Here is a 20,931-nt window from a genome sequence, read left to right as displayed (position 1 = left end):
GGAAATCATGGGCATTGCTTGGGTAACTTCTGGTGTTTTTTGTCATGTGCCATTCTTGTATATAGTGTACAATTTGATCATAAACAAATATGGATCTTTCAAAGTGCCTTTCTGCCTCTGTATAACGGCATGTGAGTTCGGAATCGTGATTAAATGTGTGTCAAACGTCTATAACTACATGCAAGTGTGGCCATCTCCTGAATCGAGAGACAATGACTTCCACGAATTGGTATTCTCGCATTGGTTGGGCCATCGGCTGTTTGGAGGAGCTAGAGTTTCCCTTCAATCACAGATATGCATATCCCCACAACTACGTAGTTGTCGGAAATATAGTTGCTTGCCAGTCGGTAGTACGAAAGTATTCACTGGAGAATCCAGAGCAACCGCGCTCTAGACAGCAACAATGACGTCTTCAGTTGTTTTGCGATAGTCTTGGGTTGAAATACTATGGAGAAGAATCCTTGGACCGTCCATTACCTTATATATAAAGTGCACTCCCGGTCGTTGAGGCCTTCCAGACGGCGAGGTTTGTTTTACGGCCATTTGTTAGCTCTTTTACACTCGTCTTCTTAGCTTGTCCGTCATAAGCTCAGTCTTGAACACGTTCTACTCGACTCAAGCATGGTTGTCGGCTCGTCGCCTTGGCGGATCGTTTGTCGTCGAGGTACCAACCGCCTTGATCGCGAGTATTGATGCAGGATTTGACAGGCATTTTCATAGTCTCGAGAGTTTGGCGATTTTGAATAGCGAAGACCGAGAAGGTTTGGCGTTGGACTCTCCCTTTGTTTTTTCTCCTTGACTCTGTTTTCCCATTCTTCCCATTCTTTGCAGTCTACGGAGTACCCGCAATGCGGAAGTTGCTTCGGGAACGCTGACTTGTGGTGTATTAATAGACTGTGAATAAAGTTATCCCGCCGGCTGTCTGAAGTTGTCGCGCACCTCGTTGTTACTCGTGACACCTTGAATCACGAGACGGATTTCAGATGAACTAGGCACTCAGTATACGAGCACTCGTTGTTGTGAGATGAACTTGTTGTGAGACCCGAACTGTTATGGTTGGTTATGAAGAATGTCTGTTGTAGCGCCGGGTGATCTAGGAGGTATCGTTTACAGAAAGAAGTAAATTCCAGCAACGCCATCCTGCCATTCCTCGCCACTTGTTCATCCTTCGGTACTATTGAAGAGTGCCTTTCCAGTCTTGCATGAGTCGTTGGATTCAACCGCTCTTTCAAGCTAGCTGACCGTGCCACCCAATATGCTGTCGTCCTCCCCCAAATATGATGCAAAAGTTCGTTCAAGGAAATCAAAGTCGTCGCATCGTGACTATACCCCCATAAGGTAGTTGTCAAAAGTCCAAGGTACATGTATACATGGGCATTCTTAGGGAGTGCAGCTGAATCCGAAAGGGCTCTTTTTGCACAATCCCGAGGTGACGCGAGTGCCGCCAGGCTGTGTATAGGAGAGATTAGCCCATGCGAAAGGCCTGAGGCTTTGCCATTGATCTGGTAAAGGTCGGGTTGTACTTACTGAATCCTCGCAGGTGACTTTGCACGCTACGCCGACATTGTCCTTGGTACAGTTCGGTACCTGGGTGCACTGGCTACTAACTGTTGGGGACTGGGCCGCGGCCTGGCCCACGAGGATGGCGGCTGCGATGACGAAGAGAGATTGGAAATGCATGTTTGTTTCGTTCGGTTTTGATTGTGAGGATGGAATGATGAACAGCTGTAGGAGGGTATAGTTGAGTAAAGAAGATGAAGAAGGAAACTCGGAAAGTAAAGACGCGGTTGTCGTCCGTCTTAATATATTCCTTCAACGACTCCCCACTTGTCTCTTTTCCCCGTCAAGTCATTATTACTGCACGGCCTGATCGGCATCAAATTCCTTGATGAACGTGTAACGTTCGGTATCCCACATGGCGGATTTAGATTGAAACTTCTGCTCGCAATTTAGAGTTTCCCCTGTTGAATACTCACGGTACTATACCATGAAGCTTTATTATGGTATGTTTAGGTGCGCAGAGGCATTATCGTGGCCTCGGTGTCCGCTTGCGCGTTGTGGCTGGGGGGTGTGATGCGAGTCATGGGGCTGTCGACTCGGCTGGGTATTTGGAGTGGGATCTGCTTCAACGGGCCAGGAGCTAGGGGTTTCCGAAACCTCGGAATTCTGTTTGTCCATAATCTGATTCTGATTCAAATCTTGTGGTATTTACTTGCTTGCACTTTGGGAACTTTGTTCATTCTTGCAAGAGAGACTTTGACTTCAAGATGGATGATGGGATGAACCTCCTCCGTATTGAACCCCCAGCCGACGTCCAGCGGCAAACTCACGCAGTCACTGAGGCAAGGTGGACACCAAGCCAATCCTAAATCGACTGCCAAAATGGAGAGGAACTGATATAGGCTCACGACAGCCCCCTTAGAAATGGTCTATGCGGTGGGATCTTTACAAGTAGCTCGGAATAGTCACCAAGCCCACGCGTGAACGGCACGGCTGCACATGACTCGGCTTCCGACAAAGTTTCATGTAGACGAACGCCTTTATTCGCCCCGTCTGTTTCGTACGAGAAAGCTGAGGGTCTCACGCGCAAGTTCCATATTGCTCGCGGGCCTCCCGATCGCCTTGAAAGCTTGGGCTCCGTGCAGAGGTTGATGCTGTTGAACGAACGCTGGGCGCACAGACATCATGGGATTGGAGAGCCTGATGAAGGTGCCAGAAGTAGTCGGTGGTGTTTGTAACAATAGCTTTGAGGGTCCAATATAGCTTAAGCCATGCTGAGGTATGAAATAACGTGGGCCGTACTGCTAATGAGCGCTGAGCCACGCCACTGCTCTACGAAGCTGCTGGTGACAGATTTTACTTGCAGGGCAGCTTCAGCACGTCCTAGGTGTTCAAATGAAGGTTTGTCGAGCAATTGTTCCTCTCCTCTCGGGGAAGTTCTTCAAATGATGGCTGGATATTCACCGATGAGCATGTGTCGAAAGTTCCCGTCTCTTCTGGCATTGAAAATCCAGCGACCAAGGATCTGCCGCACGTAAAAAAGAGCAGAAGATGGCGGACAAGGGACGCAATATGGAAAATTCTCGGTTCAGACAGCCTTCAGCGTGGCATACAATCCAGCATCCCGATCCTGGCAAATATTGAAGCCCCCGTCTCCGCCAAACCCATCCCGGAGTCGTCCCCGGTGAGCACGGGCCTCCCGCCTCCGGCCGGCCGATCTTGGCCCACACACGGCAGAGCTTGTCTCCCAATCGGGTAGGAGGCTGGCGGTACGTAGCCATCTTTGGCATGCAAGGAGGGGGTTACCTACCATCCTCCCGAGATGTCGTCACACCTCCAGACTTGATGGAGGGGAATACGGGAGTATATCAGAATGGAGAAACCTAGTTTATTGCAACATTTTACATCCTCGTCAAATACAGGAGCACATATAACCGCCAGCTACGCGGACAATAACTTCGGCCCGATTCATATCGCCATGAGCGGACTGCGACCCCGATATCACTGGGTCGCTCAGCCCACTTCTTAGTCGCTCGTATCTATCCCGAGTCCCCGCCGGTTTCTAAAAGGAGTTCGAAACGAGGAGTTTGTAGCTGGCGCAAGCAAGAGCAAGGGGTATTTCGTCGAGGCAGGCAGCGTCGCCGAGCTCTTCTAGCATGGATACGAGCTATTTGGCGGCGACCAGATCTGCTTTCACCACCTGGAACGCTTTCTAGATTATTGGCGCGGGCTGGTTGACGAGGATGCCTGGCGTGTAGGGCCGCAAGGGATGGAGGGCTCTATTTAGTTGTGTTGTATTTTATGCATTATGTGCGTAAAAAAGCTCACCGTTTATAAATATTTCTCTACATATGATTTCCTTTATGTAGTATGTACTAACATATACGTATCGCTTGAAATTGATAAAGTAATAGTACTCCATGATACGCGTAGAGCTTTTGCTGGAAAAGGTACCCCTTTATGACGTCTAGCCGCACCACCAGCTACATATCTGAAATGTTGTGAGCAAAGCGGCGGTGGGCGGGCGGGCGGGCCGCCATGAGAAGACGGCTAGGCCTTCGCCAGTAATCACTCCCAGTAAATCACTATAATGACCAGACGCCGCTGGACCGGGCTTATAAGTAGTCGGGCAGGTATCTTCAGATCCAATTCTTATGCAAGTCTGTGCTCTGGTGGCTCCGTGTACAATGCTTGAATCCGTTCCAAATTTGAAAGCCTCTCAACCGCTCTCCATCTTTAACAGCTCCCCCTCTCATCTCCAGGGCAAGAAATGCAGCACTGATAACTCTTGCCATCAAACGTCGCCGAGAGACGTCTCGGCACAAAGGTGCCTGGAGCATCACAGACGACCTGGTCGCTGTAGATGCCTTGAGGGGAACCGCCGATCCGCGTGCAGAGTTCGCGGGACTGGTCGATCCAGGCTTGCATGGAAATTTGGCCGCCGTTGGGACTGCATGATTTCCGGGTCCATTGGCAGGTTTTGGCACTGGCGATAGCCAGGGATGAGGCCACGGTGAGGAGGAGGGTGAACTTCATTTTGGGTTGTTCTTGAGGTTATGGTCTGAAGGGAGATATGGTTGGGGTTTCAGAGAGGACTACTTCGAGCTGAAGGGATGTAGTATCTTGCGTTTTCAGTTGAAGTTGCTGAGTTGATGTGAAGCAAGGGCTATGAGCTGTTGGCTGGTGGTATGGATACATCCTCTGTGGATGAGACATGACGATGAGTTATATACCCCTGAAATACATCTGCCTGAAGCAATGTGAATAGCTTGTAATTGGTACAAGTCTCTCGTAATCGCAAGCTCGGTGTTTACGCTTCCCCGTACGCTACGTTCTTTCCCATCCCTCCCGATGCAGTGTCACTTATCCGTAAGACCTACTAGCTTAAGGTTTCGTTTAGCTCCGTTTACATTCATGACTCGAAGCCGAGAACGAGTAAGTCGCAATGTAGAGAGGGTAATTACAACTGAGCCATGGCCTAGCTTGCGGCCTACCGCAAACGTATGAAGCGAGTATCCGTCCTCGTATTGCTTAGATATATACGGATGTAGTGGGAAGTATGCCAAGTGGATAAGGTGCTAAGAAGAATCTCAGAGTTTTCGGATCTGCCCCATATGAGTTGCACTCTGTAGTAGATTGACCTCCTCATATCATCCTTGCACAGACCACTCTGCGGCGGTCTCGAGTCCCGACAATCTGGAGTATTCCGTCGGCGAGATCCCCTGGATATTGGGATCGGACTGGACGAAACTTGGGTTGAACCACCTGGCCAAAGCGTGCCGTTTGCATAACTCATTTTGAGTTCAAATGGGTGGCGAAGCGATTATGGTCTATTTCGTATTGGGAGTTTTCTGCGAATCCTGACTAGCGAGAAGAGTTGTAGGAGTTATGATTAGAGGTAGGAAGTCTCATAGTTGTCTGAGGCCTCGCAATATACTCGGGTGGGTAGGCCGTTGTGAAAGCGCCGGGATTGCAGATAGGTAACTTGAGAATATCTTTTTCTGTGGTTCTAAAGTTGATGGAGGGACTGTTCCATATGTTTTGCGGTAATACATGCAAGGTTGAGTCACCTCGAATAATGTCTAAAGCCCCTTTTGGCTCTGAATGAGAAATACAAGTATGGATACATGATGTTGCTCTAGCAATGCCTTGCCGCACATCGAACTTTTAGACGAGCCAGACTTCTGACTACTTTAGCACTGCGACCTCCTTCAACGCTCTTCAACCAAGCAGCTTCTTCAGATCCGCCATGCGGGTCTCCTGAGTCTTCTTCCCCTTGTTCTTCTCTTGGAACGCCTTGCCGACCAGCGTCCGCTTCTCCAGCTGGATATCCAGCACGCGCTCCTCAACAGTCCCCTCCATAACAAGACGCCACACAGTTGTAGGTCTCTTCTGACCCAGGCGGTGCACACGATCCACTGCCTGGTCCTCAATGGCCGGCGCCCACCAGCTGTCTGCAAGAATCACCGTATCCGCCGACACTAGATTGAGACCGACGCTGCAGACGGCCAAACTCGCGAGCATCACGCGCGTCTCCGGGTCGTTGTCCAGGGCATGAATGGCGGCGTCTCGTTTCGGCGCCGTCATAGAGCCGTCGATGCGGGTGAACTTGTAGCCGGCCTCCACGAGTTGGTTCTGAATAATAGTCAAGAACGAAGTCCATTGCGAGAAGATGATGACCTTGGAGTCGGGATTTTTGGTTGTAGCCTGTAAAATCTTGAGGAGAGCCTCGGTCTTGGAACTCTTCGCGTCGGCATCAAAGTTCTCATCTTCCTCTTCGCCGCCCTCCGGGACGGGCTCCAGAAGCGCGTCTTCATCGAGCTTGTTACGACACATGGGACACTTGCCCTGCGTCTGGATGACCTTTGAAATACAGCCGCGACAGAAGACGTGCTTGCAATGCGTGATGACGGGGCCGCTCAGAGTATCGAGGCAAACGGCACAGTCTTCCTGGGTTTCAATAAAAAGACGAAGCGCCTCTTGGAGGATCTTGGTGTTTTCCGAGTTGAGAATAACGACAGATTGGCCTTCGAGGGCCTCAAGAAGATCGGAGATTCTTTTGCGGCAGAGCGTCCAGTGGTTGCATCTGAGGGAATGTTAGGTAGAGCCGATTCATTAAGAGCGGGCAATACTGACACCTGACGAAGGCGGAGAAGGCGCTCCAGTACACTTTGAAACTGGCCCTTCCTGCCAGTGTTGTTTTGATACTTTTCAAGCGCAATTTGTGCTTCAGACCTATGTTGATGCATGAGCTTGGTCCCTCAAGTGGTAACACGGGCGACTTACAGCAATGCTTCGTACTTGCTTTTCTCGTCTGGCCTGAAGGCAATGCGGTGGACGTATTCCGTCTTGGGCGGAAGCTTCAAGTCGACGAATTTCATGTCTTTCTTGCGTCGCAGGCAGAGATCTCGCATTAATAGCTGTAGGAGAGCCTCTGCCGTCTCGTTCCCTTGGGCAAGGGGCCGTGCGATCACGCTGGTGAAAATAGCAGGTTGCTCGACGCCACCGTTGATTCCAAGGAACTGGAGCAAGGACTGGAAGTCCTTGATACTATTGATGCTAGTGACAGTAAGTCTGAGTATGCTCAGTTTGGTTGAATCCATCCCCGGCACACTTACATTGGAGTTCCGGTCAGGACCCATCTGGATTTAGCGTTGAGCTTTCGACAAGCTATGGCAGCCTTGGTCTTTGCGTTTCGGATCGTGTGACCTTCGTCAAGTACAACGCGAGTCCAATTTGTGGCGATAAGGGGTGGTAAAGGTGCGATGGCCTTTTCCTGGCCTCCCTCCTGGGCAAGCTTGTTGTAGCTGGTGATGACAACTTGATACTTTGACAACTCATTCTTGGTGGCCTTGTTATTTCCATGATAGGTAAAGATCTTGGGCAGATGCTCCTTTTTGACATGCTTGCGGATCTGTTGATCCCAGTTGCTCATGACGCTCAACGGAGCAACGATGAGCGTCGGACCGCCCCCTCCAGTCAAGATCAAGCTGATGACTTGTAAAGTCTTGCCAAGACCCATGTCATCCGCTAGTATGCCACCCGATAGGAGCTTGGGTGCACTCTGTACCACGAAGTTCGTGGCCATATTGTGGTACAAGTTACGGCCGTTCGGGTGCCATTTCCACAGTTGGACACTCTCCTGAGAGTCCTTAGGAGGCATCTGGGGGTTCTCTTTCGACGTCATCCACGCCAGACCCTGTGTCACGATCAGTCAAAGTGCATTATAACCCTGAAAACTCTCGATACGTATGAATTGAGGGGGGAAGGGGCTTGTAGCCCGTAGACCAGCATGCATAAAGCTCGAGAGGGCTCACCTGTAATTGGTATGGCAGTAATGTCGACTCAAGAACGGCGGGCTGCTCTGCCATCGGCATTTTGGACAAGAAGTCCTCGTCCATTACGAGCGACTTGACAGCATCACCGCGTGGACGGCTCGAAATTGCCTGACTGGCTTGGGCCAGGTCCTCCAGAGACACCTCTGGCTCAGCAGGGTTCAAACCAATTGTAGACTGGCTGCCCTTGATGCCTAGCATCTTTCTCTGCGCTTCTGCCTCGGCTCTCGTCTGCTTAAGTTCTCTAGCCTTGAGCAGTTTGTCCTTCTTTAGCTTGTCCTCCAACGCCGAGCGGTCGACTGGGTTGCTCGAACCATAAAGCTGTAGACGAATGGGGCAGTCAAACATGCCCTTCTCCCCTGTAAGAATAGCTTCTATTGCGATCTCATCCCGATCCTAGCACAGGTTTTAGTAACGATTACAATGTTGGATCAAAGTACGTACAACATATGGCGCTAGCTTTTCAACTACTTTGCGTGGAAGATGGCCGATCTGGGCGCCCATGACGTTACACACTCGGATGGCATTGCGATCATACTATGGTCATGTTAGACATCTGACGGCAAAGACGGAAGCTCGAATTGGAAAAGGATTCTCTGAGCTTGTGATAGTTGTGATTTAGTACCTGATTACTGGGTTCTCTCATACATACGACCACCTCGCCTGCAGAGGCATATCCATTGTAGTAGCGAACGCCGACAATCTTGTTGTCTATCATATCGGATCAGCATACAGGACAAACCCCTACGAAACGCCCAAATGCCGTACCGAGAATCCCATAAAGTTCTCTTGGTGGGCCATCCGGAGCTTGGGTCAAATCGACAAGGTCGTCATCGTTGTCAGTAGACTGAGTGGAAGAGCGAGGAGCAAGAGCACCTGAGCTCAAACGGGGCTGAGAGCTTGATGGAGTATTTCCGTAAACCCTGCCGCTGGCTGGACTGGGGCCCAAGCGATGGCCAGCTGGCCTTTTGCTGGGTCGTTGGACGGATGAGTCTTCGCCATCGCTACTGACAAGGTCGATGACAGCGATGCTGCGCTTCTTGGGTGGCATCCTCAATGTCCAAGCCCCCGGGCTCTGGGGCCGTTTAATGGGGCCAGATGGGTACTAATTCGTGAAACAAAAGAGCGGATTGGGGAAAGCTGTCAGCTTAGGGAAAGTGACAGGTTGGTACCGAACGATTCCAGATCTGGCGTGCCGAATCTGGGTAGGACAATTGGGACCTCTCACAAATCGAACCAGACGCGATAGACGCGTCTCTCGCGTACCCGGAGTGGTGGGATCGACACAGGGATTCTCTTACACCAGCATCATGAGGCTGGTGCTGTGGCTGGAAAGATGCAAGCCTATGGCTGAGTCATTCTCCATATGGTCACCTCGTGCAAGCACGCCATCGTGGAAAAGACCCACACAAGCCAATCATCGTGAGTTGCAAAATCACGACATTTCACGTGACCTATCTCCGGGCCCGTCTGGGTGGTGCGTGGCCAACGACGACGACTCTGCGGCTCTTGCACCTTCACAACCTCACTTCATTCATATTTTCTTGTGTCGGGTAATTCTGTGATGAATTTGCTTTCTTATGGTACCCAAAAAACATACGGAAACGCGGCAGGTTGAGCTTGCCAACGGTATCTATCCACTATATACGGTGGATAGAGCATTCATGCCATCATCATTCATCAGTCTACCGACAAGCGCTCTGCGGCTCCCGGCATCCCTCAATTGTATATCAAACAGGATAAATCCAAGTTCGGATCGTCGTCGAAGCCAAATACGCAAACGCCCAGGACGAGAAAAGAACATCGACACCATCACCATTTACTGCTTCGGCAGTCGGCGGCCGTACGCCGAGTAGTAGCCGCACTTGGCTACATGGCTCCTCTTGCTCGTCTTCTCATTGAAGATGTTGCAACCACCCTTGGCGACGTTGGGAGGAGTGTAGACTACGAAGTGGTCAGTCATGTTACGGCAGAGACGGCGAGGTAATTCCTACGGTGAAGGGAGACAGCGAAGTCGCTGCCCTTGTTGCAGACTCGGTGGACGCCAAGTTCGTCTGCCATATATGCCACCGCATTCTCCTTGTGTGTTCTTTCAGAGATGATTTGCATTGGTTGTTCTTCGTTGCCTTCTGGGAAGGCGTAGCGGATCTCAGTGAGATCGCCTTTCAGAATCTTCATCAGGCAATGCGCATTGCCGTGATCGTGGATGGGGCTTCCCTTGCCTGGCGACCAGACAAGCACAAGCTGTGTGGCATTAGCCATGATACTACTACCTGATGCCACGAAGTCGTGGCCACGCGTCGACTCACCAGGTTGCTCTTGCCGTTGCCTTCGTCAACAAGGTTGCGGGTGTATCCCATGCTCTTCTCGGCGAATGCAAATTGTACCCATTCGCTTTCCGTTGTGTTATACTCTTCCATTAATTTCATCAACTCGTTGACATCGACGTCTGCCGAATCAAGTCCCGACGACGGGCCAAGCGCCTCCTTCAATCCCAATACGAGCTCGTCGAACCGATTGACATCGGTCTTGAGGTTATGCCCGAAGGCGGAGGTGATCTTGGTCAGGATATCGACGGCCATGGTTGCTATGGAATGCTATCAAGTTGGTGATGTTGTTGGTCGTGGTGCTTGGACGATTGTTGCTTTGGATGGTTCTGTTGGGAATGTGTCGTGCGGGGGGCTGGACTCTTTTTGCTCGTCGGTGTTACGAATCTACCCGGTGACCGGGCCTGGCTGGCATTACCTGATGGAAACGGGCGGGACTGGCGGAACTACTGGATGATCCGACTTCGGCGGGTGGGTCATCTCGTCGGTCCTGACTTTTCTCTTTGAGACAGGGCAATCTGTCCACGTTGCCAGAGCGCAGCGGACAACTAGTCGGCGACCAATTTGACGTCTGGTGGACTGGTCTCCAACAATAGGCGCCTCTGGTTGGACGAGATCACCTACTTTACCAAGGTCGAGGGATCCCGGCAAAGCCGCTGATAGGCGACGGTGAGCTCCGATACCTTTGGGGGTCAGATGGCCAAACACCAGACGAGATGGGCCTTGTTAGAGTTTCACGGGACTATATCTAGTCAAGAGATTTTCATGCAGATTTTTGATATCAAAACGAATTCTTGACAACATGAAATTCTCATCTTGCCAGTTGAATGGGTGGATCGCTGCCGGCGTTGGCCGATAGCCGCACCGCCTCAGAGTCAGCTGAGCGGATCCGGTGTGGGGCTAGTTACCAGAATGGGTTCGTCTAGATTACTCACGCTAGGAAACGGCTTAACCTTAGGTAAGAGAGCCAGAGTCATAGGGACACTTGCCGCCCTGAAATTCCTTCTTCATTGTTGCGCGGGTGAACTCTTGTCAATTATTTTGCTACATCTTCTGTAACAGAAAGAAATCGCCATTGAGTTGTTCAGCCACCAATAGGCAGATTCAGGAACAGAGTTTTGTTGAAGTCATCTGGTCTTTTAGGTGCTCTTCTAGGCTATGGCAACTGTTAGCGCGACCTCGACAATTCAGTCGGGAGCGCAACAAAGTTCTTGTCAAGATGCCCCGACCTCATGTACGCCTTGTAATAAGGAAAACGTAGGTTGGAGGAGAATTGTCAGGAACTTCACACCCTCGTAAGCAAACTTTCGAGAGGCAATGATGAACTAAAGTGTGTCTAACATAATGCAGATGGTTTGCGGTTACAATGGGAACGGGGATAGTCTCAGTTCTCCTTCACAACCTGCCTTACAACGCAACATGGATCTCACATGGTCTTGCCGGTGCCTTTTTCGTGCTCAACATCGCTCTGTTTACCGTGTTCACCGTCATCACAGTGCTGCGGTACGCATTGTACCCCGAGATTTGGAAGGCCATGGTTGTACACCCTGCCCAGTCCATGTTTCTTGGCTGTTTCCCTATGGGGTTTGCCAGTTAGTCGCGAAGATCTCCCCACACCACAGGATATACTAATCTCTGTGGCCAGCCATAATCAACATGATGATATTCGTGTGTGCACCTGCCTGGGGCCAGTGGGTGGTGAATTGGGCATGGGCATTTTGGTGGCTTGATGCCGCTCTGTCAATGGCAACATGCATCTCGGTGCCCTTCGTCATGTAAGTGACCTCACCACACAACGTTCAAATTCGAGACTGATCAACCATGTTCCGAAGGATTCATCAACACCGTCCGGGACTTCAGGCAGTAACAGCCGCAAGTCTTCTCCCAATCGTCCCAGTCGTAGTCGCATCTTCAACTGGCGGCATCGTCGCCGAGGCCCTCTCAAACCCATCTCACGCCTTCACAACCCTGATCGCATCCTACGTTCTCTGGGGTATTGGCATCTGCTTCTCGGGCATGGTCCTCGCGCTCTACTTCCACCGCCTGACGATCCACAGCCTCCCGCCCAAAGAGGCCATCGTCTCCGTGTTCTTGCCCATCGGACCCCTGGGCCAGGGCGGCTTCGGCATCCAGCAGCTCGGAAAGGTGTCCCTGAAGCTCTTCCCCCAGACTGCGGCTCTGACGGTGGCGGCTCCGGAGGCGGTGCACGGCGGAGAGATTCTCTACTTTATCGGACTCTTCCTGGCGCTCGTCATGTGGGGCTTCGCCCTCGTCTGGTTGTCGTTTGCTCTTATCAGCCTTGCTACAATGGAGAAGATTCCTTTCAACATGGGTTGGTGGGGGTTTACGTTCCCGCTGGGCGTGTTGGCGACCTGCACCGGCATGCTGGCCCGGGACTTGGACAGCCCCTTTTTCAGGGTCATGACCATGGTTTGTCTCCCTCTCGTGCCTATCGATGATTATCCGTCCGGTTTTGCTGATCTCTCCTGGCAGATCTTCTCGCTCTCTGTATGCTTCCTCTGGCTGCTGGTTGCGGTGAGAACACTTCATCAGGCTATTTCTGGGGAAATTTTCTTTGCGCCGTGCCTGAAGGATATCCGAGACAAGCAAGCGCAGGCAGGATCGGATAGAAGAGTTTGAACAACTGGTTCGACATGAAAAACTAAAATCAACAACGACTCAGTCTCATGCTGAGCAAATGGCTGCCTCCATGGGCACAACTGGGTCTATTTCCTGTACACCAGTCAAGCTCCCGTGCGGTCTCTTGACCAGTACATATTAGTGATTAATCTGGTGTGATATCCACCATCAGCCATGTAGGCATCTATTATGTATTCAGCAGCATTGAAATATGATTCAAGCGCAACACGTAGATTTCGGTTCGAGTTACAAGCCTAAATCGTTTAGAGAATTTGACTTCAACCTTATTTTTGCAAACAGCTTCTTGATAAAGGCGGGCTCCTGTCTTAGTCATGGTGTTCTCACCTTGAGATGCCCTCCAGCCGGCCGAGGTGCCGTTCAATGCCAATGGTCAGCAACTGGGGAACCCCAAAGACGCTAATGGCGGGGTCGATGAGGTGCAGGGCCAGGCCTAAATTTCTTTGGCGGGGCACCACTAAACACCCAGGTCAGCCACTGGGAAAGTTTGACACTTGAAATAATTATTGCAATTGCGCTCGCACCCACTGGTCAAAGCCCATTTCGCACACCCCGCCACTGCTCATGTGCAACTTGAAAGAAATCACAACCTCAAGGCGCGTTCCTCCAAAAAGTGACGAAACAATCCGCGCATAGCTCGTCTTCGAGCACCGCGCTCCGTCGCAGCACCAATGGCTTCCACTCTTCAGCCCGTAGGCTTCAAGGCCATGTTGAACGGTGAGTTGGCTCTTCTTGCCTTTGGTGCCTCCCGCCACCTCTGTTTCTCGTTCAACCGCTCATTCTGCTTTTCTTGCGCGTAGACGTCCACGATGTTTGGCAGCAAATTCGCATACCTGTGATCTTGTTCACGGCCTTTGGACTCTTGATTCTGCGCTTCTACCTCCATTCTATCGAAGAGAAGAGCGAATTGAAGGCCCTGCCCAAGGCCTACAATAGAGAGAAGCCCGAGACGAAGCCTGTGGAGGAGACGAAGAAGAAGGATGTCAAACCAAGCCCCCCGAGCCCTATTATCGAGTCGAAAGCGCCAAAGTCGAACGGACCTAAAAGGATAAAAGGCGGAATCGTCAAGCGAACTTCTTCTAACGACGCAAAGGGAGAGGCCCTGGTCCGCAAGGTCAGGCCTCTGGTCTTCTTTTCAAGCATCACCGCAAACACGCCCAAGATCGCAAAGGGGTATGCAGAGGGTCTGGAGAAGGAGCTGCAAAAGGTCGCTGCGGAGACCGACTGCTCGTTCATGGCTCCTGAGGTGCTGGATCTTGCCGAGGTCGACTTTGACGACTATTTCATCACCCCGCCCAAGTCGGAAGAGGACCCCGCGGATCTCTTTTACCTGTTCCTCCTGCCAAGCTACAACATCGACACCATCAACGACACCTTCTTGGAGCACCTTCAGGAGACCCACCACGACTTCCGTATCGACACCGCGCCGTTGTCCTCGCTGCTCGGATACTCCGTCTTTGGCTTTGGTGATAGGGAGGGCTGGCCGACGGAAGAGGATGGATTCTGTTTCCAGGCCAAGCAGGTCGATAAGTGGATGGCGAAGCTGACGGGCCGGAAGAGAGCCTTCCCTGTCGGAATGGGCGACACGAAGAGAGACTACACTGAACGCTTGTCTGAATGGTCCGAGGGCGTCGTCGATGTTCTCGGCATGCTGGCTAAGACTGGCAGCCTGGGAGAAGGACTCCCAGGAAGCGGTGCCCCTGAGGAAAGTGACGATGAGTCTGCAGCTGAAGACGACGACGAGGTGTTGATCGAGGACTCCGAAGTGAAGCCCGAGAAGCTCAAGAGCCGCAAGAACATTGATGACGTCGAAGACCTAGGGCGCATCATGAAGAGCTCCAACCCCGACGCAGCCACAAACGGCCGCGCAGCTAAATCGGCAACGGCAACGGCTGGAGCAGCGGCGCCTATAGCCGTGGACTTTACAACATACGGCAAGGCGGTCGCGAAGAAGACCCCTCTTAACGCCGCCAAGGAGATGGTCCCCAAGAACTCGCCCACGTACGCCTCGCTCACGAAGCAGGGCTACTCAATCGTCGGCTCGCACTCGGGCGTCAAGATCTGCCGTTGGACGAAATCAGCCCTCCGCGGCCGCGGCTCCTGCTACAAGTACTCCTTTTACGGCATCAACTCCCACCAGTGTATGGAGACGACCCCGTCGCTCTCGTGCTCCAACAAGTGCGTCTTCTGCTGGCGCCACGGCACCAACCCCGTCGGCACGACCTGGCGCTGGGTCGTCGACCCGCCCGAGCTCATCTTTGATGGCGTCAAGGCGAACCACTACAACAAGATCAAGATGCTCCGCGGCGTACCCGGTGTCCGCGCTGAGCGCTTCGCCGAGGCCATGCGCATCCGGCACTGCGCCCTCTCCCTCGTCGGCGAGCCCATCTTCTACCCTTACATCAACGAGTTCCTCGGTATGCTCCACGCCGAGCGCATCTCCTCCTTCTTGGTCTGCAATGCCCAGCACCCGGACCAGCTCGCCGCCCTAAAGGCTGTGACGCAGCTGTACGTCTCCATCGACGCGTCCAACAAGGAGTCCCTCCGAAAGATCGACCGCCCCCTGCACCGAGACTTTTGGGAGCGCTTCCAGCGGTGTCTCGACATCCTCAGAGAGAAGCGCTTCAAGCACCGCACCGTCTTCCGCCTGACCCTGGTCAAGGGCTTCAACGTCGACGACGAGGTCGAGGGCTACGCGCAGCTTGTGGAGAAGGGCCTCCCTTGCTTCGTCGAGATCAAGGGCGTCACCTATTGCGGCACCTCGACAGCGTCCAACGCCGGCCTGAGCATGTCCAACGTCCCCTTTTACTGGGAAGTCCAAGAGTTCGTCACGGCGCTGGAGAAGAGGCTCAACGAAAAGGGGCTCAAGTACGGCATCGCCGCAGAGCACGCCCACAGCTGCTGCGTCCTGCTCGCGAGCGATCGGTTCTACAAAGATGGCAAGTGGCACCCGCGCATCGACTACCAGCGCTTCTTTGAGCTGCTAGAGGAGCGGGGCGCCGACGGAGACTGGAAGCCCGAGGATTACATGGGCGAGGCGACGCCCGAGTGGGCTACCTGGGGCAAAGGCGGTTTCGACCCCAGAGATGACAGAGTCGACAGGAAGGGCAGGAAAATCGAGGCCTAGGTTATTCGGTAGAGGAGTACATCAAACGGAAAATCAAAAAGGCGCCGGCTGCATGCTCTCAAGAGACCAGATACACACGCATTATGCAATTGTGGAATTTCGTGAATCTTCTTCATCTTCTTGCCTATTTGTCCCTGCCGGGATCGTCAATATACACTTGGTTTCTTTCCTCTTACAAAAACCTTCTATCAAAACAGCCCCAGCCGGCCAGGTATTGTACAGTGAAAAGTCGTAATTCCTCCTTCCTCTTCTCGCGAATGCCGGGGGATTACGTATGGGGTGGTGGATTCGCAGCATCACGCCATTGGTGGAGTGACTGCGGATTCTTTGGAGGCGAGCGCGCGCCGGAATGTGTGTGTCCAGGTTTTGGGGGATGTGAGAGAGTGGAGGGGAACTCGTTATGGTGAGAGCTACATCGTCAAAACGAAGATCTTTTAGTCCAGGCCGACGGTGGGCATGCCGCCGAGGTCAACGTTGACGCCACCCTGGTACTGGCCAATGTTGAGAGAGGAGTCGTAGGCGATCATCTCGGCGAGAACGTCAAGGACGGGCTAGATATAAGATCAGTTTCGGATCAAATGCTGTAGCAATTTTCCGGGGATCCAAGGAGGTCTCTTACCTTGGGAACGGTCTTGTCGTAGATGCCGATCAGGTCACCAGGCGTAGGGTAGACCTTGAGGCCCTTGTAGAACGCAAGCGCGGCTTCAACAGCGCGCGTGGCTGTAACATCAACAGTTGTCAGTAAGCTGAGCCATCTCGCCTCATTCCGGGTAATTCTTCTCGCATAGGGGTTGGACTAACGGTCGGCGGACAGCGTCTCTCCCTCGGAAACCTGCTGGAGGAAGTATGCCTCCTTCTGCTCGACGTCGGTAGGGAAGCCCTCTTCCTTGGCCTCATCGACGGCCTCCTTGATGGCTTGCCTTTGTCGGACGGTCTCCTGCTGGGCCGACTCCTTCTCAGCCTTGTGCTGACGGCGCTCGTTTCGACGCAGTTCTCTCCGGAACTCAGCCTTGTTGCGTCGCTGGTAGTCGAAGAAGGCGGCGTACGCTTTGATGACGAACGTTAGCAAACGCGGCTCCAATTAAACTGGTCCCTCGGTCCTATTGTGGAATTGGCAAAGGGAGAATTGTGATATCGGGGTGCGTCGAGGTGTCGAGGCAGACTCACCAACCAAGCCGGTAACGGCGGCGGCGACTGATGCCGTCACTATCGTGGAAGTCTGGGACATCTTTTTTTCTGGAACTTGGGGAAAAGCGGACGGAAGGTTTGGCTTTCGGTCTACAGCAGTCGGAGCTGATAGCGACGATGAGAGCTGATGGGGTTTGTGCTCAGGTTCACAATGTTGCGCTTTGTGAGCTGGGAGATGGTTGAATGACCGGGGGGAGACAACGGGCGGAGGATTCGTTGTCGGAGTAAATATCGAAGGAAAGAAGCTCTATCGGGAATTGATGGAGCTTCCTCTACCAATTTTTTTAGCCTCTGCGCCATAGTTCCCAGGTCGCGTTCTCTTGCCAAGCAGCCGCTGGAGTGGGTCTCTGAGAGCACAGACCAGACATACTGATCAGATAGGTACGTACTGATTCGACAGCTCACTGAGGTAGGTAGGTGCACTGCTGCAGCACCCGCCAAGAGGCCGCTATTGCCCACTGGACGACGAGGTTAGGTGCCCGCCTTCCAGATTACGTAGAGGGATAAGTGCTGCGTGCCAGTACGACTTGGGACTCCACGTCCATCTTAATGTCGAACTGGCAGGGGTCTTGTCCTCTCAATGGCCACCACAGCACGGCAGCTTCCCACTCCGCGGGCGACAGACGGTGCATGAAACAACATCAATCCGACCTGATCTGCGACTTCACCAAAGGGGCTTTGTCCTCGCTCTTTCTACCCACATACATCTGTCTCTCTATGCACAATAAGTGCTACTAGATTCGTGCCCTTCAGCACGTAACACCAACTCAACCGCCTGCCATGTCGGAAGATCGGGAGCGCAGCAAGATCTCGCTCCGAAGTGGAAAGAGAAAGGGCCGCCCTCAGATTAGCGCACCTCGCCAGATCTCAGAGCCCATTCTACAGGATGGATCTGGCCCAGTACGGCCTCCCGGCTCAAGGCCGATGGCAGATGCAGGTCCTCCACCGGTCCAGCCTCGGCTTCGCCCGCCGCCGCAAGCTGGAGGCGGAAAGGTAAGCATCCCCAGCAAGGGCTAAATGAAGAGTCAAATTGAAGGTATTGGAGGCTGACGAGAGAATGTATAGACCTCGGACTTGGTCAAGCGACGATACTCGACGCGGTTTAACACCCTGCCGAACGACTTCGACGTGAATAACCCGCCGGTACCGTCTATGCCATCCCTCGACAAGTACGAGTCCCGCCAGCGAAGAGCAGCACAGCCCCCTCCCAGCCGTGGCGGCACAGCAACAGCGCCAATTGTCGATATAAAGGCATTGCGAGATCCCGGGTTGGTACCAGACCAATGTGAGTAACGGATCTCTTTGGTTCATAGCATGCAGCTAACGCAGTTCTAGATGTTGCGACATTGCTCAGCGAAGCGGACGAAGATCAGATCCGAGAATTTGAGGATAACCTACGCAATCTCAAGGGCCGGGCCAATGCAGACTTGCAGCAGAATGTCATGCAGAACCGTACCCAGTTCATCAAGATTAGCAAAGAGGCCGAGAAGCTCAAGGGCGAGATGCGAGCGTTGAAGAACCTGATGACGGACCTCAAAGTGAATACAACAGCACTTCGCCAGGCCTCAAACAACGGAAACAATGAGTCTTCAAGCCTTGGGGGCGAACTCTCGACAGGCCTGAGCAAGAGGGACAAGCGAAGCTCGGTCGCAGACCGAAGCGCCCTTTGGAACTCGCAGATGCAGGCACTATACAAGAATGTCGAGGGTTCCCAAAAGTTCCTGCCCAATTCTGCCCGGCGCCATGTCATCCAGAATGCAGGAGCTTGGATTGAGCTGGACAACGCCACATACAAGTCTCGACGAGCGATGCAGATATTCCTACTCAGCGACCATTTGCTTATTGCATCTCGCAAGAAGAGAAAAGCCGATGTTCCGCCTCGCGAAGCTCAAGGCCCCCTGGTGAAGCTGGTCGCAGATCGTTGCTGGCCGCTGCTTGATATTGAGGTTGTTGACATGGCCGGGCCCGGCGATGGCTCGACGACGAGAAACAAATTGGCAGATGCTGTCATGGTCAGAGGCGTCGGCCAGGAATCTGTCATCTACCGAACCGAAAAGCCAGAGGATACGGAGAAGAACAGTCTGCTTCTCAACATCCGCAAAGCAGTGGAAGAGTTGCGCAAAGAGCGACAGTCAGAACTGGAGGCCAACAACAAGGCCAAGGAGACGATTAACTACTTTGCGTCCCGTGACCCCGGCCTGCTGCAGAAGACTGAGCTTTTGGAAACACTGTCCGACATCAAGGACATGCTCATCGACGTTGATGGAAAGCAGCAAAATCTACGATGGGTCGAAAGCCAGATGGACGAGCTCGATATTGACATTGCCTTACAGAGCTTTGAGCCGGCAGTTGACCGCGTCGAGAAGCTGAAGAATCTCGCTCGAGGCCTGAAGAACAATGCGGTGGCGCAGGACTTCATCAGCTTCAAGGTCGAAGAAAGATGTGCCAAGTTGGCGGGCATGATCATTCGCGAGCTCGAGACGACACACACGGCGCCTACCAAGAACAAGCGTAACATTAGTTGGTTGGCCAGGCTTGGCTACGAAGACAGGGCTCGCGAGGCATATCTGGTCGCCAGACATGATATTATCACAAAGCGATCGAGGTAAGATTGGCGATGCTACGTATCCTTTTGGATTTGGCTAACCCCCTTTCAGACAATGCATCTTCCAGGGTGATTTGCACTTGTACATCTGGGAGCTTTCGTTTGTTTACTTCTCTCTGATCCGCAACACCGTGAGCTGCTTTCACTCATGTTTCCCTCCGCCGATGATGAGCGCCTGCGTCAAATGGGCCAAGGAAGAGGTGGAGACTTTCAACGGCATCCTCGCGCGACAGCTCAGTGGAACAGAGCGCGGCGGAAAGGTCTGGAACGAATGCATGGAGCGTGCCCAAGAGCACGCAAAGATGTTGAACGAGGTGCAGCTCGATTTCCGCACACTGGTCGGACGTGATTTGGAGCACTCGTCGGGTGTCACCAGCCCCGTTGGTCTCGGGCTATCGTAGTTGTCAACGATTGATCGTCCCGGGACCCTGCGACGTCTACAATAGGCATGCTAGAGACGGTGTTGATGGGCCTTGAGTAATGGCAATCGTAATGGTAATGGGCAATGAATGGAAGGGCTGAAGATTGCGGGTTGTGTTTAGTCCGCGGTCAAGCAAATGATACCGAGACATTGAGGACGAAATGACGGAAGTGCCGCAGCCACTGGCATGTGCACAGATATTTTGGGCCACTTGAGGCTTGTTTGCCCCTGGCCTGTTTACTTGCGACGACGTTTGTTACCTAAATAGGGAAATAAGTAGCCATAGGACAAGTGACCTATATCGGAATTCACTGATGGGGAAAACGGAGAGCAAGCAGTGTGACAAAGGCAACCAGAGAAATCAGAGTTTCGTGAAATCGATCGATGACATGATGCTCAGTGTGTCTACTGTCTTATTAAGATATTTAGATTGATATGCTTTACTTTGGCTGCCCAGGTATCCGTATTACCTAGGTACATACCTAACTATAGGATTTTACCTTCATGTCGAGGCTGATGCATCAAAGGAGTAGACGCAGACGTGACGAGGCTTACGTTAGTGCAGTGTATCGGATTAAGCGAGTCTAGGCCAGGAGGTGTCACCCAATGGGAGGCATTTGTCTCCTGCCTCATGGCTCGGGTGTGTTTCTTGCCTGGGGGCTCAGGAAAGTCCCATCCAGTGTGGTGGTGTATCTCTCAATCCCCCTCCTGCCCCAGTCTGCTGGTCTTGCTGCAACCAGCAAGCACCACACCACGCCCGCCGCACCTGC

At 52.6% G+C, this 20,931-nt stretch overlaps 9 protein-coding genes across 9 annotated transcripts; 4 read left to right on the top strand and 5 right to left on the bottom strand.

The window, feature by feature from the left end:
- Window positions 1-7: 7 nt before the first annotated feature.
- CPAR01_11034 (uncharacterized protein) lies at window positions 8-394 on the top strand (the record flags this gene model as incomplete). Its single annotated transcript, XM_060495293.1, has 1 exon — window positions 8-394. One exon carries the CDS (start codon window positions 8-10, stop codon window positions 392-394), a length of 387 nt encoding a protein of 128 aa, XP_060345641.1.
- A 986-nt stretch (window positions 395-1,380) lies between these two features.
- Window positions 1,381-1,680, bottom strand: CPAR01_11033 (uncharacterized protein; the record flags this gene model as incomplete). Its single annotated transcript, XM_060495292.1, has 2 exons — window positions 1,381-1,449; window positions 1,528-1,680. The coding sequence occupies 2 exons, from the start codon at window positions 1,678-1,680 to the stop codon at window positions 1,381-1,383; spliced, it is 222 nt and encodes a 73-aa protein (XP_060345640.1).
- A 2,556-nt stretch (window positions 1,681-4,236) lies between these two features.
- Window positions 4,237-4,536, bottom strand: CPAR01_11032 (uncharacterized protein; the record flags this gene model as incomplete). The annotated part of the gene is made up of 1 exon (XM_060495291.1): window positions 4,237-4,536. One exon carries the CDS (start codon window positions 4,534-4,536, stop codon window positions 4,237-4,239), a length of 300 nt encoding a protein of 99 aa, XP_060345639.1.
- Window positions 4,537-5,721: 1,185 nt separating this feature from the next.
- Window positions 5,722-8,886, bottom strand: CPAR01_11031 (SNF2 family domain-containing protein; the record flags this gene model as incomplete). Its single annotated transcript, XM_060495290.1, has 8 exons — window positions 5,722-6,586; window positions 6,637-6,735; window positions 6,787-7,059; window positions 7,119-7,699; window positions 7,818-8,231; window positions 8,280-8,372; window positions 8,488-8,546; window positions 8,604-8,886. 8 exons carry the CDS (start codon window positions 8,884-8,886, stop codon window positions 5,722-5,724), a joined length of 2,667 nt encoding a protein of 888 aa, XP_060345638.1.
- A 768-nt stretch (window positions 8,887-9,654) lies between these two features.
- CPAR01_11030 (cysteine dioxygenase type I) lies at window positions 9,655-10,417 on the bottom strand (the record flags this gene model as incomplete). Its single annotated transcript, XM_060495289.1, has 3 exons — window positions 9,655-9,779; window positions 9,830-10,079; window positions 10,145-10,417. 3 exons carry the CDS (start codon window positions 10,415-10,417, stop codon window positions 9,655-9,657), a joined length of 648 nt encoding a protein of 215 aa, XP_060345637.1.
- Window positions 10,418-11,528: 1,111 nt separating this feature from the next.
- On the top strand, window positions 11,529-12,802 carry CPAR01_11029 (uncharacterized protein; the record flags this gene model as incomplete). The annotated part of the gene is made up of 3 exons (XM_060495288.1): window positions 11,529-11,754; window positions 11,808-11,937; window positions 11,995-12,802. The coding sequence occupies 3 exons, from the start codon at window positions 11,529-11,531 to the stop codon at window positions 12,800-12,802; spliced, it is 1,164 nt and encodes a 387-aa protein (XP_060345636.1).
- A 689-nt stretch (window positions 12,803-13,491) lies between these two features.
- CPAR01_11028 (wyosine base formation) lies at window positions 13,492-15,947 on the top strand (the record flags this gene model as incomplete). Its single annotated transcript, XM_060495287.1, has 2 exons — window positions 13,492-13,537; window positions 13,621-15,947. 2 exons carry the CDS (start codon window positions 13,492-13,494, stop codon window positions 15,945-15,947), a joined length of 2,373 nt encoding a protein of 790 aa, XP_060345635.1.
- A 434-nt stretch (window positions 15,948-16,381) lies between these two features.
- Window positions 16,382-17,382, bottom strand: CPAR01_11027 (MAS20 protein import receptor; the record flags this gene model as incomplete). The annotated part of the gene is made up of 4 exons (XM_060495286.1): window positions 16,382-16,498; window positions 16,567-16,667; window positions 16,749-16,994; window positions 17,115-17,382. Coding segments are annotated over 4 exons (732 nt in total), but the record flags the coding sequence as incomplete, so codon positions are not given.
- A 533-nt stretch (window positions 17,383-17,915) lies between these two features.
- Window positions 17,916-20,141, top strand: CPAR01_11026 (uncharacterized protein; the record flags this gene model as incomplete). The annotated part of the gene is made up of 4 exons (XM_060495285.1): window positions 17,916-18,128; window positions 18,201-18,420; window positions 18,471-19,740; window positions 19,793-20,141. The coding sequence occupies 4 exons, from the start codon at window positions 17,916-17,918 to the stop codon at window positions 20,139-20,141; spliced, it is 2,052 nt and encodes a 683-aa protein (XP_060345633.1).
- Between the last annotated feature and the right edge of the window lie 790 nt (window positions 20,142-20,931).

Source organism: Colletotrichum paranaense, assembly GCF_030867605.1.
Source record: "Colletotrichum paranaense strain IMI 384185 chromosome Unknown Scaffold_9.1, whole genome shotgun sequence".
NCBI lineage: Eukaryota > Fungi > Ascomycota > Sordariomycetes > Glomerellales > Glomerellaceae > Colletotrichum > Colletotrichum paranaense.
Note: the sequence above shows the minus strand (reverse complement) of the source record. Positions and strands in the feature narration are given on the sequence as shown.